Raw genomic sequence first — 16500 nt, forward strand, 5'->3', positions numbered from 1 at the left:
ATTGTCTTCTGATGTTTGTTAATCTGCTTAGAATCACATGCTGTGCATAGACTAGCGAGCAGTACCCGGAGTTGGCGGTGGGTTATGAGAAGGAACAGTAGAGAAAAGATGTCTTAATGCTGCCTGTCCCACCTGGGAGTCAGAACCCAAGTGTGCATCTAGACAGTAGTGTTTTGTAAAGGTGTGCACAGAACTCCAGGTAGCCGCTTTGCAGATGGACTCAAGGGGAACATTTGCAATGAATGCTATGGACGCCCCCGTGCCTCGAGTAGTGTGCTCTTGGCTTAAAGGGCAGTTCTCTCTTAGCAAGAGTATAGCAGAGAGTGATGCATTGAACAATCCATCAAGAAATAGTGGACTTTGAAACTGCATCCCCTTCTCTTCCTGCTGCCACCGAGACGAAGAACTGATTAGTCTTCCTCAGTGGTCTGGTTCTTTCCATGTAGAACATGACCGCTCTGCGCACATCTAATGTGTGCAGAGTTTTTTCTCCCAAGTTGGAAGGATTTTGAAAGAACGTTGGCAGTTCTATAGACTGGTTTACGTGGAATTTCGAGATGAATTTCGGAGCAAACCTTGGGTGCGTGTGTAGAACCACCTTATCTCTGTGAACTGTAACGAAGGGGTCTAGAACAGAAAGAGCCTGTAGTTCACTTACTCTCCTGATGGAGGTGATAGCTATTAAAAAAGCAGTCTTCAGAGTGAGGTCTTTAAGAGATGCTTTGTGCATGGGTTCGAATGGTGAGCCCATGAGTCTGGTAAGTACCACGTTAAGGTCCCATCCGGGAGCTGGGTCAGCTATCGGGGGGTGTATTCTCTTTACTCCCTCCATGAAGGCCTTTATAACAGGGATCTTCCACCACGACACCTTGAGTTGGGAAGTGGTGTATGCAGAAAGTGCCGCTAGGTGGACTTTAATGGAATTGAACACTAGACCTGAATCCGACAAGTGGGTCAGGTATAGAATAATATGTGTGGGAGAGCAGTCAATCGGGTTGATGCTTTTTCCTCTGCACCAGATGACAAATCTCTTCCACTTGCTAGAATAGCAGTGGCGAGTGTTAGGTTTTCTGGCTTCCCTGTCCATGCATCTCTGCGGGAGCTGTAGATGTCCGAATTCTATGATCTCAGGAGCCAAGCTGCTATGATCATGTTCTGGGGGCATGGATGCAGAGTCCTGCCCTTGTCTTGTGACAGCATGTTGTACGGGCAGGGGAGTTTCATTGGGGGAGATAGAGACATCTCCATCAAGTGAGCGAACCATGGCTGTCGGGCCCACATTGGGGCCACCAGTATCATGGTCACTTGTTGCTGGTGCATCTTGTGCACCACCTTGTTGAGAAGGGGAGTCGGGGGAAAAGCGTAAACAAATTTCCCTGACCATTGCATCGACAGACCGTTCCCCTTGGATTGGTTCTGGGGGTACCTGGAGGCGTAACTTAGGCATTGTGAGTTCTCCAGGGTTGCGACTAGGTCTATTTCTGGGAATCCCCATTGTGTGAAGACGTTGAAGACGATGTCTTCGTGCAGTCGCCATTCGTACTCTTCGGGCAGGGGGAAATCTCTGCTGAGTTTGTCTGCCAGCAGATTGAGTTCCCCTGGTACATGTTGTGACAGTAGGAACATGTTTTGTTTGAGAGCCCACTTCCATATATTTTGGGCCAGTTTGGACAGTCCTGGAGAGTGGATGCCCCCTGCTTGTTGATGTAGTACATGGCTGTGGTGCGGTCTGTAAGGACCAACACAGTCTTGCCCTGTAGGTGTTCCTGGAAGGCTTTTAGCGCCTTGAACACAGCTAGTAGCTCCAGTAGATTTATGTGCTTGGATGCTACGTTCGGAGTCCACACTCCGTGAGCAGTCTGATGGGATAGGTGAGCCCCCCATCCTGTGAGGGATACGTCTGTGGTTAGAGTGGCTTCCGCCGCGGGTGTGGCAAAGGGTTTCCCTCTTTCCAGGTTTTCCTTTGTCCACCACCGTAGCGAGAGAACCAAGGCCTGCGAGACCACCACTAGATCGTGCCATAGTCCGCTGGCCTGACACCACTGGCTGTTGAGCCACTCTTCCATAGGGCGCATGCGCAGGCGCGCGTGAGGTACCAAATAAATACACGATGCCATCATGCCTAGCAAGCGCATTGCTTTGCGTACCGTCACCTCTCGACCGGTCACATATTGAGGGATCTGAAACAGCATGTTTTGGACCCTCTCGTTGGAGGGGAAGACGAGGCCGTCCTTTGTTTGAATTAGAGCCCCTAGGAATTGTTTGACTTGGCTGGGGTCTATGCTGGACTTCTTTTCATTGATGGAGAAGCCCAACTGGAACAAAAGGTCTACAGTCTTTTGGGTATTGGAGAAGCATGTTTCGTAAGAATCCCCTGTTATGAGCCAGTCATCGAGGTAAGGGTAAACTGGGATGGACAACCTGCGCAGGTGGGCCGCTGCCACTGCCAGTACCTTCGTGAATACCCTTGGTGCTGATGCTATGCCGAAGGGTAGCACTCTGAACTGGTAGTGTTTGCCCTCTATCATGAACCTGAGGTATCTTCTGTGCGCTGGCAACATTAAAATATGAAAGTATGCATCTTTCATGTCCAATGTTGTCATGTAATCTCCCTGTGATAGCAGTGGGATCACTTCCTGCAAGATCACCATACGAAACTTCTGGGGTTTGATAAACTTGTTCGCTGGGCGCAGATCTAATACAGGGCGCATGGTTAGATCCTTTTTGGGTACAAGGAAGTACCCTGAATAAATACCTTCCGTTGCCTGAGATAGAGGCACGACCTCTATGGCTCCTTTTTCCAGCAGTTGTTCTACTTCTTGGAGAAGGATGGCAAGGTGTTCCGGTGTCATGCATCGTCCCCTCGGGGGTCTGTATGACGTGTCTTTCGGCGTACGCTTCTGGGCGTCGGCTACAACGATCCTCGACAAGCTCTCTGCGACTCGTTTGTCAGCGGAGGGCTGTGGTTTCGACGTTACGGGTGTCGATGTTCTACTGCGGCGTGCGCTCTCTGCTGGTGCGCACCGGCCGATGGTTCGGGGGCGGCGCCCTTATTTGCCGAAAGCCCAGTCGCTGGTCGCGGCTGCAGTTGCGAGAGGGGCTTCGAACCTGAACGGTCCAAGGAGGCCGCCGGTGGAACCTGCGTCTCCTTGGGCGCTGATGCTTTCTTCGTCTTGGACGAAGAAGAGCTATGGGTTGTGTGCGTCAGTGTCGCCGGGGTGTTCATCCCCATAAGCAGGGCGTGAGCCGAGCCCGTCGGGGCCGGGGACAGACGACATAGAGCGCGAGCGCTCTTTAGAGGGGTGTACGACTTCCGTAGCGGAGGTCGTGTTATCACGTTCCTCGTCACTGTCGGTGGTAGCAGCGGCGGGTGAAGAATCGGCCTTCGACATAGCGTAGGCCGCCCACCTCTTGACCCTACGGTCTTTTAGAATCTTTGGCTTCAGAAGCCGACAAGCCGTGCAACCCTCCTCTTTGTGATCGAGGGGCAAGCAGAGGTTACACTGTGAATGCTTGTCCTTCCAAGTAAACTTGCCCTTGTAAAGTGGCAAAACCTAAAGGGTGTCCTCTCCATAGCCGAGGCAATAAATCGTGATAACGACCCCAAGGGAAAGGAAGGGGAAAAGGAAAGGCATTCTCAGAAAAGAACCAGAGATGTCCCACGACCCCACTCTCCCTACTGTATTTGGCCTGCGAAGCCAGGCCACGTGTTCGGCAACGCCGCAGGATCTCCTCCGCTCGTCCCCTCCGTCGAAGATCTTGCTCGGGGGAGACAGCTTCACAACTGCGTCGATGGAGGCATCGATATGTTATATATTAAATAGGAAAACGACCAAAGGTCGAGGAGATGGAATCTGCAATGTCTCTCGAGGAGCTCCGCGTAAAGGCGACCAGTAGCTGGGCGGAAAAAACAATCTGAGGGACCTCGACGCGTGAGGGATTGTGGGTGCAGCGCACGTCACTATAGGGATAGTATTTCAGACACGCCTTGTCGACGTCCCTTTTCGACTACGAAAAACAAAATGCAATACTCTGCAGTGACCACTGGATGTCGGACCTATGCACAGCATGTGATTCTAAGCAGATTAACAAACATCAGAAATATAAACGACGTGAGGAAGAATATAATTTGCAAGTGCTCTGCATAAGGCGACAAGCTAGCTAGGTGGAAAAAAACAATCTGAGGGACCTTGACGTCGGATGGATTTTGGGTACACTACAAGTCACGTTAGGCATAGTGTTACAGGCACGCCCATGTCGACTTCCCCTTTCGATCCTCGAAAGACAACATGCAATACTCTGCAGTTACCACTAGATGTCGGACTATATGCACAGCATGTGATTCAAAGCAGATTCACAAGCATCAGAAATATAGGAATTAGTTACTTTCAGTGTTTCTTTGGACCATATATCTATTATAATTTCTTTGTACTGATTCAACAGCCCCCTTTTCCTCCTAAGATAAGTCTTGCTGCTCGGTCTACGCTACCATATACTCAGGTGGTACAGCCTTATACTAAGAGTGGAGTCTTATACTGCCTCAGTTGAATGGTTTTACTAAGCCCTTAGTTGGACTTCAGAAAAACTGCCCCAACAGAACCCGATCACCCTCGCGAGAGAAGGTCTTCTCTTTGCAAAAGACACATTGGAGGGCAGACGGACAAGTCCAGAAAGTCCAGATACCACGTTCTCTTGGACCAATCCGTAGAAATCAGGATCATGGTTTTCCCGAACGTACTCAACCTCCTGATGACGTGAGGAATGATGGGGACTGGAGGAACCACGTACAGGAGTGGACATTTCTACTACACTACGGACGCTTCAATTTCCTGAAGCAGAAGAGTTTGCACTTCCTATTGACCCTGGAGGCGAACGGATCTACTTGACGGGTTCCCCAAAGGGTAAGATCTCCTGAAGGACTTCCTGAGCTAGTTCCCACTCGTGGGAGGCTGTGTTCTGCCTGCTCAGAGTGTCAGCCGCAGTGGTCTCCTCTCCGGCTAGGTGAACTGCTGATAGGGAGATTCCTTCTTGAAGTGATCAGAACCAGAACTGCATTGCCTCTCTGCAGAGTGGTAGTGAAACTACGCCTCTCTTGTTGAGGTAGTACATGGCCACTGTCTTGTACGTCATTATTAGGATATTCTTTCCCCGCACAGAGGGCAAAAAGGCCTTCAACGCTAGTCTTCTTGCCCTCGGCTCCAAAAGGTTGATGTGTAGTTTGGACGCCGATGGAGACCAGCGACCACTGACAGATCGTTGCCATGGGTTTGCCACGCCGTGAGTGAGGCGGCAGCAACTACCATTATCTCTGGCCATGGCTGCCAAAATGGTTCCCCCTTCAGAAAGTTGTCCTTGCAGGTGCACCACAGTAGATCCTGTGCAGAACCTAAAGCAGACCCGACATCTTGCCTTAACATTGAGACCACTGGGAACTGCAGGCCCACTGGAGAGATTTAATTCTCAGACGAGCCTCTGGCACCCGAAAAATGCAGGATGCCATGAGGCTAAGCAATCTTGGGAAATCGAAGTTGGAAGATGCTGGGCATTTTGGAATTTGACGAACATCTGCTGAATGTGTTGAGACCTAACCTCGGCTGGCGAGGCTTTCCCAGAAGAAGCATCCAAGAAGGCTGATGAATTTCAGCTTTCGGGAAGGTATCATGTGGCACTTCTTGAAATTGAGGGAGATGCCCAGTATGTGGAGAGAGTGGCTGGTGATGAGATGTTCCAGGACCGGTTTGGGAGAACGGGCCCTAGGGGTAGACGTGAATGCTCCCCCACCCCTCCTGAGACTCGCTGCCACCACCACCACCATCAACTTGGTGTAAACCCATCAGGCAGAGGTGAGCCCGAATGGAAGAACTCAAAACTGATGAGAAATGCCAACAGCGAAACGCAGGTACTTCCTGTGCTTGTGATGAATAGGCATATGGAATTAAGAGTCCTGAGGGTCCAATGATACCATCCAATCCTGAAGTTGGAGGGCCTGAAGGATCCGAGAAAGGGCAACAATTTTAAACTTATCGTTCTTGAGGAACTTGTTCAAGTATCTCAAATCCAAAATGAGTCTCAATCCTCCGTCCTTTTTGGGGGATCAAAAAGTAAGGGGAGTACCAAACTGGATCTATAGCACTTTTCTCTAGCAGACTGGAAATCTCCTAGAAGAGGAACAGATCTGGAATTTTGCTGGGGTGGCTCCCCAGTGGATGATCCAGAGGCGCCTTAAGTGCTGAGGACGAGTATGCCCGTCCTATTTGCATAGCCTTGCATAATAGCATAATAGCCCAACAGTTAAGGGGATAAAAAGGGGAGGCAGTAACCTGGGGCTACTGTTTGCAAGGACCAATTATCTGAAGTAATGCCCACCATTCTTCCAAATGCTGACAGTAATGCCCCACCATTCTTCCAAATGCTGACCGATCCTGCGCCCCCGCCCCCACTCTCCCCCTGGCAGTGCTGTCCTGTTTACTAAGGCCTCAGAGTGGTTTTGAGGCAGCTGAAGCAGAGGCTGAAGGTAAGGCAGCCGTTACCTGGGCAGACTTTGCATCTCTTCCTCGTCCACCAAGAGGGAATTTACTATGGCCTCCGACTGGCCTGCCCTCCCCGCTCTTCCAAATGAGGAATCGTAGCGAAAGGACTGATCCGTCCATGCCTGAGCAGCAGGGTGAGAAGGTTGTGGCTGTCTTATAGTAACAGTGAGAGGCTTGGCCGCTGCCGCCATTAAAGTGTGTAATTTTTGCAAGGCTTTCAATCAGTCGTGTTGCGTAAAAGGTGTGTGCCACCAAAGGCATGTTAAGAAGCCTGAACTGTACATCCGGTGTGAATCCAAACTTTCGTAACCATGCAAATCTGTGCGTTACTGTTCTAGCCGCCATGGCTCTGCAAACACTCTCGGTAGAGTCCAAACCTGATTGGAGGGATTTTCACCTTGCATCAATTCCATCTTTTACGATGTTTAAGAAACCCTCCCCATCTTCTCCTTCTGGGATATGTTCAGTTGCCATCGCAATACTGTGTCACAAGGTGTGGGTGAATTTGGCCAGAGCGCAAGTGGTGTTGATAGAATTAACATACTAGTGTGGCCAGAAAAACCCTTTTCGCTTGTGTGTCAAAGCGCTTGTCGTCCCTACCTGGAGGGATGGTAGGGTAAGCCGCTTGCTTGGATGTGGGGTAGGATGCCTTGAGAGGTATTCATGGTCAATGCTAGAAGGTTTGTGTTTTTTGCTCAACGTTCTACTGACAGCAGGGTTGGTGTGAGGGGACTCCCATTTCACCATTACTCTTTTTTGTAATGCTGAGTCAAATGGTAAAATAGGGTCTTTTGTGGACCCTTGTCTAGAGTGTCTGCTAGGTCATTCTGTTCACAGGCAGCAGTAGGCCTCCCCTAACCCAGGTATTCAGTCACTCTGTGACATGAACTAAGACTCATTTAAAACAGCATGTCAAACATACAGCACACTTAACATAGTAGTTTAATGATGCACACAGTGTGCGACACTAGCTGAGCAAGTGTTAGGAGGCTCTGCAAGATTAGCCTAAGTCCAGGAAATGTTCCATATTCCAGGCCAAAAAAGGTGCAGTATTCTGGTCTGAGGGTTCAGCCTCCTCAAACAGAGAAAGGAGACTTGAAAGTCTCTCTCGACCTGCTTCGAGAAGTCGATGGCTTCAGGGCATTCAAGGCCAAAAGGTGATGCCCTCTATGAGCTTGACCCCATGACTGAGTCTTCGAGAGTAGAGGAACGAACCTCGACTCGAGGCCTCTCGAGGGGAGAAGCCATTTATTAGTAGCAAGCCCATCAGGCACTGGTAGCGAGTCAGGAGAGAGTGCGCATACACACACACTGATCGAGATCAGAACAATTAGCCACCCAGTCGTCCTCTGCTGCTGCGTTAACCTGACATGTGGTCAGCCCCTAATCAAGTCTATTAACCAGTTACCAAAAGGCCCCCATATTCTTTCCTCTAAGAATTACCAGCATACCTTTGGAGTCTTTCTGTCTCTGCATGGCGAATTTCAGACACATTTCACATCTATTCTTAGCCTACACCTTAAGGCAAATATTAGTCACCATGTCTAGGACGCCACAGTCAATCCATTTTAACTGTGATCTCATATGTTTCTTAGCATTAGTAATTTCCAGGTTATATGCGTGAACAGGAGCTGGCTTATATTTCACAGGTTGTAGGCCAACCAACTTTACTCGAAAAACAGAGGACCCAATGTCAGCAACTGACTGGTCAAAATTAGATAGGCTAAAAGTGACAAGCTTCCATTTGTATGTCGAGCCGGCCAACAAGCCAGTCAGCTTGTGATTCATTGCAGTAATACAGCCATAGTTCCATTTAACCAAAGTTTTACCATTATTGCTCATTAAGCCAACCATCCCCCTACCTCCCCACATCCATTCCTAGCTGTAAGTCAAACTCTAAACATAGCACATGGTGATCAGTCTGGTCATTAGATGTAACATTGATTTTTTACAATGGTCAAACAAAAATGTATAAAAGAAAATCCAGAACTGATTCACACTCATCCCTATGCTGTGGTATTTGTAGGATGTCTTCTTAACAAGAGGTTCAATACTGCGTTGAATCCCACAAGTATCCCTCACCCTTTTCTCATCCTGGGTGATCCTCACACAGTACACCACCACTAAGGCAGGAAACATCTGCCTTTCCCTGGCCACCTGGGTGCGTACGTTAGGCAAGGTCCAGTGAGGGATGCATAGGATTCATTACACTACCTACAAGTTTAGGACAACCAGTCAAACCTTATTCTGCATTTCAAAAAGGAAATAGTAAATGTTATTGGATGGTAAAATGGTCAGAGCGTCACAGGTTCAAATCCTGCATAGAAGCTAATTTCTCCAGCATGAAGCGCAATAAAAAAGCTCAATTTCAATAGTTCAAGCTAAAGCACATACTGCATTGGAAGGGCTCTCAAATCAACTCCATATTACTGCAAATTAATCAACCATAACCAATTTTTATTTTCCATCAAAAGCCTGGCAAGCATAACATTTTGAGAGAGAATTAATCTTGACTGACCTTGATTTTTTACTTCAGCAAATTCCTTGTTGTATTCTTCTAACGTTTCTCTGAGTTTCTGGTTCTCCGTTTCAATATCGTGCATGCGTTGCACTTTAAGCTGAAGTTGCTGCCCAAGATCTAAGGCCGGGGCTGGATCTAATGGATAAACATTACAATGAGGGGTCAGAATTGAAAGCTTGGAGTAAGGTTTGGAACTTCCATGTCCATCACAGTCAATCAATATGTTTATTTCGGGTTGCATCAAATTCATAAAAGATCACAAGATAAAAACCAGAACATCACAATATAAAACATCAAAATGAAACTAAAACAGTATTATCGACATCTCATCCCCATAAAAATGTGAACCATTAAAAAGGAGAAACAGAACATACATTTATTGCACACAATACAATACTACCAAACCATTTCCATTAATTTAGATATTCAATACCAAGCAGCTTTAGAAATCAGACAAAGGTAAACCCAGGTTTGGGGAGAGACAGCAATAATGCGAAGGCTGGTCTTCAATGCCATAAGCCACTAAGAAAGTGAACGTCATTATGTATAGGGCAGAATAGTGCAAGGTGCAGCAATGTTTCCCTTGCAACGCACAAACTGCTTCCATCGCCTACGTTTGGATCGCCTGATCATTTCCAAGTTAAAGTTACTCAACGTAGTGACTAGAGTACTCCTATTTCATAGTCCCCTTTCCTCCATCCTTGTGGGTGTCCCATAACATGGGGACGGTACCAGAAACCTTTGTCAGCGAAAAAAATGTAGCTTTCCCTTAAAATTTGGTACAGCGTGCAGTGGCACAGCCTCTGGCGTGGGAACACTCTGCCGAGACCCAGCCCTCCGACGCCTCATCTCAGTCCCCTTTGAACACATCGGACGCTTAGACACCTGGTTATACCTATTACATATTAGCCGCTGGCATACAAGCGTGGGCAGGTGAGCAGGGACTATGAGTACTCTAGTCACTACAGTGAGTACCTTTAATTACTAATACGTCCTGTCCCCTTTCCTCCATCCTTGTGGGTGATTCCACCGAACAAGAACACAGGGTGGAGCTGTGATAACCTACCTCGTATCTAGGACAAAGCAAATAGGTTCTTGAGAACCGCCTGACCAAACTCTGCATCCCGCCTGGAGCGGGTGTCCAGCAAGTTATGTTATGTTACTTTGCATTTATATAGCGCCTTATGTACCATTGGTATGGTCTGAAGGCGCTGGTAGGTTGAATGTCCTTGGGAACCGAAGTTCAAGTCAGTAGAGAGAGTCAAAGGTGCGTTTGAGCACCGGATGTGTGTGCAGCTCGTGTGGCATTCGTCAAAATAGCTGCTTCTTAGCGGTAGGTGTGGTAGTTGAGAGGTCAATAGTATGTGTTTGTTCTGGCAGGATTTATCCAGACCGAATTGTGGCTGCGTTGGGCCTGAGGAGAACGCCCGGATGGGAGGGGGTGGAGAGGGGGGGATAACCAGCAGTGTTTAGTTAGAGTGATGGGGAGTTTGAGGCAAATGTTGGTATGAGAACAGCTATACCGAATGGTGTCATAGTATCGCTGTGTTCAATTTGAGTAGTGGTGTAAAGAAGAGATTAAGTGTGGAGATGTGAATATGGTGGTTTACTGTAGGTGCTTGAGATCGCGCCCACTCCAATAGTTCCATGAACTTCATCTGTTCCATGTACTCTGACTGTTGCATGCATTACGACCGTTTCAAGCCCTCAGACCGTTCCTTTCAAAGCTCTTTCAGATGTTCCATGCCCTCCAAACCATTCCATTCCAACGTCGCGCCATTCTGTGCACTCCCATCCGTTCCATGTCCTTCAACCATTTCATGCAGTCACCATTTTATGCACTACTCCTTTCATTCGTTCTACCCACGTTATCCTTTCTCATGCATCATCCATACACATACATCATCTTCACACTGCGCGTTTCATTTGTTCTACCCATGTTATCCTTACTCCAAGCATCATGTATCCACATACGTCATTTTCGCACGTTCCATTCACTTAACTAATTGCACCCATTTCACTTGTTCCATGCACTTCATTAGTTCCGCCCACTTCGCCGGCTCCAAGCACATCACCCGTTCCATCCACATACTTCATCCGTTCTATCAGTTCATCAGTTCCATCCACACACTCCACCAGTTCCATCCACATACTTCACGTGATATAGGGTATCTACTTCACCTGCTCACCCGATACAGGGCAGACTTTCTAGACTTTGGCATAGTGACGGTATTGGGGACACTGTCAAATCCCGCTATGCCAGAGTGGTGGTGTCATATACACTTCTAGAATCAACTTTGTACCGAGAGGATATTGGGCACACTTCTAAAATCAGCCAAGGCACGCTAAAAGGCACACTTCTAAATTCAACTAAGGCACGCTATTAGGCACACTTCTAACTTCAACTTTGCACAAAGAGGATAATTGGCACACTTCTATATTCAGCTTTGCAGAAAGAGGATAATAGGCAACCAAAACAACTTTGCAATGGGGACGATATTAGGCAACCAAATAAAAATTTGCACAGTGAGGATATTCAACTAAGGCGCGCTAATGGGCACACTTCTAAGGTAAACCAAGGGCACACCATCAGGCACAGTTCTAGATTCAACCAGGGCACGTTATTAGGCACCCTTCTAAAATTCAGCTTTGCACAGAGAGGATATTAGGCGCACTTCTAAATTCAACCAAGGCACACTAATAGGTACACTCCTAAATTCAACTTTGCACAGAGGATATTAGGCAACCCAATGAAACTCTGCACAGAGAAGGTATCAGGCACTCTTCTAAATTCAACCAGGGCGAGTTATTTGGTACCCTTCTGAAATCAGGCAAGGCACGTTATTAGGCACACTACTAGATTCAACTTTGTACTGAGAAGATATTATGCATACTTCTAAATTCAACCAAGGCATGCTAATAGGCACACTTCTAAATTCAACTTTGCACAGGGAGGATATTGGGCATACTTCTAAATTCAGCCAAGGCATACTAATAGGCATACTTCTAAATTCAACTTTGCACAGAGAGGGTATTAGGCGCACTTCTAAATTCAACCAAGGCACGCTAATAGGCACATTTCTATCCAGATGCGGTGCAAGCTAAAGTTCAGTTTCCTACATGTGTGGCACTAGCTAAAATGGCAAGTAAGTTGATATGCTTCACAAGGCAACATTTACCATCCATTTTTAGTGGTCACAAGTTTTCCTAAGTATGTATTGTTTAAGTCTATGGCAGTCTACGTTATGGAAGGTAATGTAGGTAAGGTAGAGTGACAGGCTTTCTGGAGTAGAGTAATTGTTCTACACCCCACCCATCCCACACTCACGGTTTTGTTGGTATCTGTTGGCTTCCTTGGCTTCCCTGCTGACACCTGCAGACACATCGTGGAGCTGCCAATGTCAGAGCCGCCCTTGGCCTTGGGGCCCTTAGCCGCAGGGGCTGCCAGATAGAGGGCTCCCTTGGTCGGTTCACTTAAGACCAGACAGTCAGCCAATTACAGGGTGGATGGAGGTCCGGGAGGCGAGCAGAGGGAGGGGAAGGGGGAAGCAAAGGAGACGGGGAACGGAGCAACACCAGAGGGCCTGGGTGCGCATGGGGACATGGCTGCTGGCCACAAGATGGCAAAATGGAGCAGGGGGTCCCTGCAGCTCACCTGGGATCGCCGCATTGCGATGTTAATGTAAAGTGGAAGCAGGGGTCAGCAAGAGGGTCGCTAGACCCGAGGGACAACGGGAGAGTTAGCCAATGGGAGGCAGGGCGGGTTGGGAGGCGCGAGGGAGACCAGGAAGCGGTCGCAGGGCTACGTGGCCATACGGGAGCTGGAGATATTTTTTAAACAAAATTTGGCCCAAAATGGGGTCGCTGGGGCACCTGCACTCACCTGCTTCCAAGATGTAAAGTAGTAGAGTAGTGCTTACAGAAGGCTGACAGAGTGGCCCAAGGAGCAACCTTGCTGATGAGATTCCAAGAAGCATGACTCTGAAACACAACGGCCGTGTACTGGCTGACGCATGGGCATGAATCCCCTCAGCAACAGGTTTGCCCATGGCCCTATACACATTTGAAATGGCCTGAACCATCCAACCGACAACAGAAGCCTTGGAAAATTGAGAACCGGGGGAAAAGCCTCCAAAAGTCAGGAACAATGCCTCGGACTTCCTGAAGGATTTCATCCAAGAGGGAAAACTGGAGGACCCTCTTGGGTTTCAAGGAATGCAGGGCCCTCTCTGCCTCAGACTGCGGGTGCGGGAAAGCCAGCAGGCACATTTCCTGATTCAGATGAAAAGGAGACCCCACCTTGGGCAAGAGGTTTGGGCGAGTGCGCAAGATGACCTTGTCGTTGTGAAACGTGGTGAAGGGCTTGCACGAGGACAGAGCATGCAGCTCACGAACCCCACACGCAGAGATGAGAGCCACCAGTAAAATAGTTTTAGTGTCACCAAACAGTGGTCCACAGAGGCCATCAGCTGGAAAGGCTTGCGATGTAAATCTGCAAGAACCACATTGAGGCCCCAAACCGGGTGCGGCATATGCAGCAGCGGAAAAAGCCTAGACAACCCCTAAAAGGTGGGCCTTAACCACTGGGTTGGCTGCAGAAAACACATGCTCAGGGGAATTCTTATAAGGCCCAATGGCTGCCAAATAAATGCGGAAAGTATCCACCTGAACTCCAGAACGAGCCAGGTGTGCTGAAAAAGCCAGTACGTCGTCCAAAGGACAGGTGACAGGATCCAGACACTTGTCACGAGCCCAATGACAGAACTTAAGTCTATTTTTTCCTATAGTGGGATCAAGTCAAGGGCCTCCTGGCCTGCTGAATGATGTCCCAGTTGTCATCTGAACATTTACCATGTTGAAGCCTCAGCTGGTCAGGAACCAGACTGCCAGCTGCATCTTGGCTGCGTCCGGATGTTCCACCGCCCCACCCTGCTGCGTCAGGAAACCCCTGCTGGAGAACGGTAGGTGGACGAGACCTTGGGAGTACAACTGCAGCAGATCTGAAAACTAGGGTTTCGAAGGCCAGTGGGGGTCAATCAGGATGAGGCTGCAACCAACCCAAGTCCAAAACCTGCAGCCGTGCCAACAGATCTGGAAGGCATCTCCCAGAGACCCTCAACCCCATCCGGCCGATGAAGCAAACTAGGGGCACAAGTAATTCAGAGGCAATGTAAACAAATACAGGTCTGCGAAGCTCCAAAGATGGACCGGGGCAACAAGGAGTCTGTGTGCAACTCCCACTCGTAGGTGTTGAACCCCAAGCGGCTCAGCAGGTCTGCTTCTGCATTGCTGTCCCCTGGGAAGTGAACTGCTGAAATCCAAACTCCCTCAGTCAGGGCCCATTCCCAGATCAATACCCCCTCCATGCAGAGGGAGGGAGGGGAGATGGGGTGCGGGGGTAGCGGGAACGTGTGCCACCCTGCTTGTTTAGGTAAAATATAGTAGAAATGTCTCATGGCCAGAACAGACCTGCCCCTGATAAGGCGCAAAAAACACCTTGAGGGTCAGGCCCACTGCCCTGAGCACGAGCAGATATGCAGGAGGGCTACCGTCCTGGACCATGCGCCATGAATCGCATAGCCCTTTAGAGTAGCCCACCAGCCAGAAAGAGAGGAGTCAGTCGTCACCACCAGGGTAGGCTCCCGTTGGGGGAAGGGGACTGAGAAACCTGAAGGTGTCTACCTGGCTAAACCAGGACACAGCCATTGCTATTGGATCCAGTTCCTGGGGGTGGATCAATGAGTGAGGATCTAGTGAATGGGGGGTCCTCGTGGAAGTGGGGCACTGATGGGTGAGACACGTTATCCCCCTTCCGTCAACGCCTTTTCCACATCCTCTCATGAAGGACATTCAAAAATACTGCCCGCCCTGGCCCCTTTTCCGAAACAAACACTTTTGCACAGCACATAAGACAACGGACAAACACCAGAGGCATTCACCTGACATGTCCCAATATAAGAGCTAGGCAAAGTCAGGCAATTGACCAGAATCACACACAACCGACGGCCCTTTCCCTTCCCCACAGGGATAAAAGGTGGAGCTGAGAGCAAAGTACGAGCAAGGCAGACCGCACGACGAGAGCTGTCCAGGCCCAGCAATTCAAACGAAGGAGAAAGGTGGCAGGAATCGAGAGGGTGGAGAGGAGGGAAGCAACCTTGCCCTTTTCGTCCCAGGCCCGCCGTACCTTCGTGGAAGAGGACATAAAACAGCAAACAATAGCACAAGTGTCTTGTAGCATGTGTCAACAGTACACGAGGCAAGCCTATGCCGCCGATAAGCATGAACGAGGGAGACTCCTGCTACCGTGGTACCAGTCTTGACTCCAGATAGCAGGAAAGCCACTCAGTCAGTGAGTCGGAGGGAAAACCGATAAGAACCGGCTGTGCTGAATGAAAGTTGCAAAGTGGCGCATGAAGAGACGTTCAAGGAGCTGTAGAATTGTTAAAGGAAGACCAGCTGCAGAGGGAACCGGCATCACGTGGGTGCTAACTCGAGAAACACTGGTCGAATAAATATGAATTGATACCAGAAGGCCGTAGGAGATCCGCCAAGATAGGTCCAAGTGGTCATACAGGAGGTCTAGCAAAATCCCTGAACATGCGAAAGTCTTCCATCTACAAACTGTTGAAAAGTAAGCGTAGTGAATCCTGCATCGAGAGAAAACAAGTGAAGTGAATACTGCAAAAATTGAAAGCAAAGTAAATAGAAATGGCAAGAGTGAACCAGACAGAGGGATGCCAGTAAACAGGGGCGAAGTCCAAGGTCCAAGAAACAGGGTGTTGATAAGAGTGAACCCGGCAGAGGGTTGTGCAAGTAGAACTGTTTGCAAAAGACATTAAGATTCGAGAATTTAAGAAAAGCCATAGTGAACCCCGCGGAGGGAGGCTGGAAGATTGAAGGGGTCAGCGCCCAGGAGAGGGGGACCAAGAGGTAAAAAATCCACACCCCAACTAAAACAAGGAAATCAAACTTTGATCTGTTGAAGACGTTATTTGAAGAAATCAGGTCCTTGAGGACAAGGGACATGCAACAGAAACTCTTTTTGTTGAACAAGAGACGAAAGGGGTTTGTACCCGGAAGAAGGGAACCCATAGGTGAAGCCATCACCCAAATGCATATATGGAACATAACTGTTTGTCTGTTGAAAACACCAGGCCCTCAAAGGCAGAGAAACTTGGCCATCTAAGAACCTGGTAGCTGAAACAGAACTGTCATCTCATTCATTCATTCATTCCATGCTGGGAAAGCTCGAGAGAGTACTGTGCTCCAAAATCCCACCTTGCTCTATGCTCAAAACGTGGGGAAGGAAGATCCAGGCTACCGCGTCCTGAAATATAATTTGTAAACACTTCTTTCTTTTCTTCTGAATTCTATCCCACACTCGTTTGTATTAGTTGTGAGGTTTGGCAATAGGTTTCTTAGTATAGGGCCTTTTTATTTTGCAGCAAC

At 48.6% G+C, this 16500-nt stretch overlaps 1 protein-coding gene across 4 annotated transcripts in view; it reads right to left on the bottom strand.

The window, feature by feature from the left end:
* Positions 1-16500, bottom strand: part of CUX1 (cut like homeobox 1) — a 2307153-nt gene that overhangs the window by 1986297 nt on the left and 304356 nt on the right. For all 4 annotated transcript variants that reach the window (XM_069614989.1, XM_069614986.1, XM_069614987.1 and 1 more), the window contains exon 5: positions 9049-9186. In XM_069614989.1, coding sequence (XP_069471090.1) covers positions 9049-9186 — 138 coding nt within the window. The remainder of the gene's footprint in view (positions 1-9048; positions 9187-16500) is intronic.

Source organism: Ambystoma mexicanum, chromosome 9, assembly GCF_040938575.1.
Source record: "Ambystoma mexicanum isolate Mex_15411 chromosome 9, UKY_AmexF1_1, whole genome shotgun sequence".
Lineage (NCBI taxonomy): Eukaryota > Metazoa > Chordata > Amphibia > Caudata > Ambystomatidae > Ambystoma > Ambystoma mexicanum.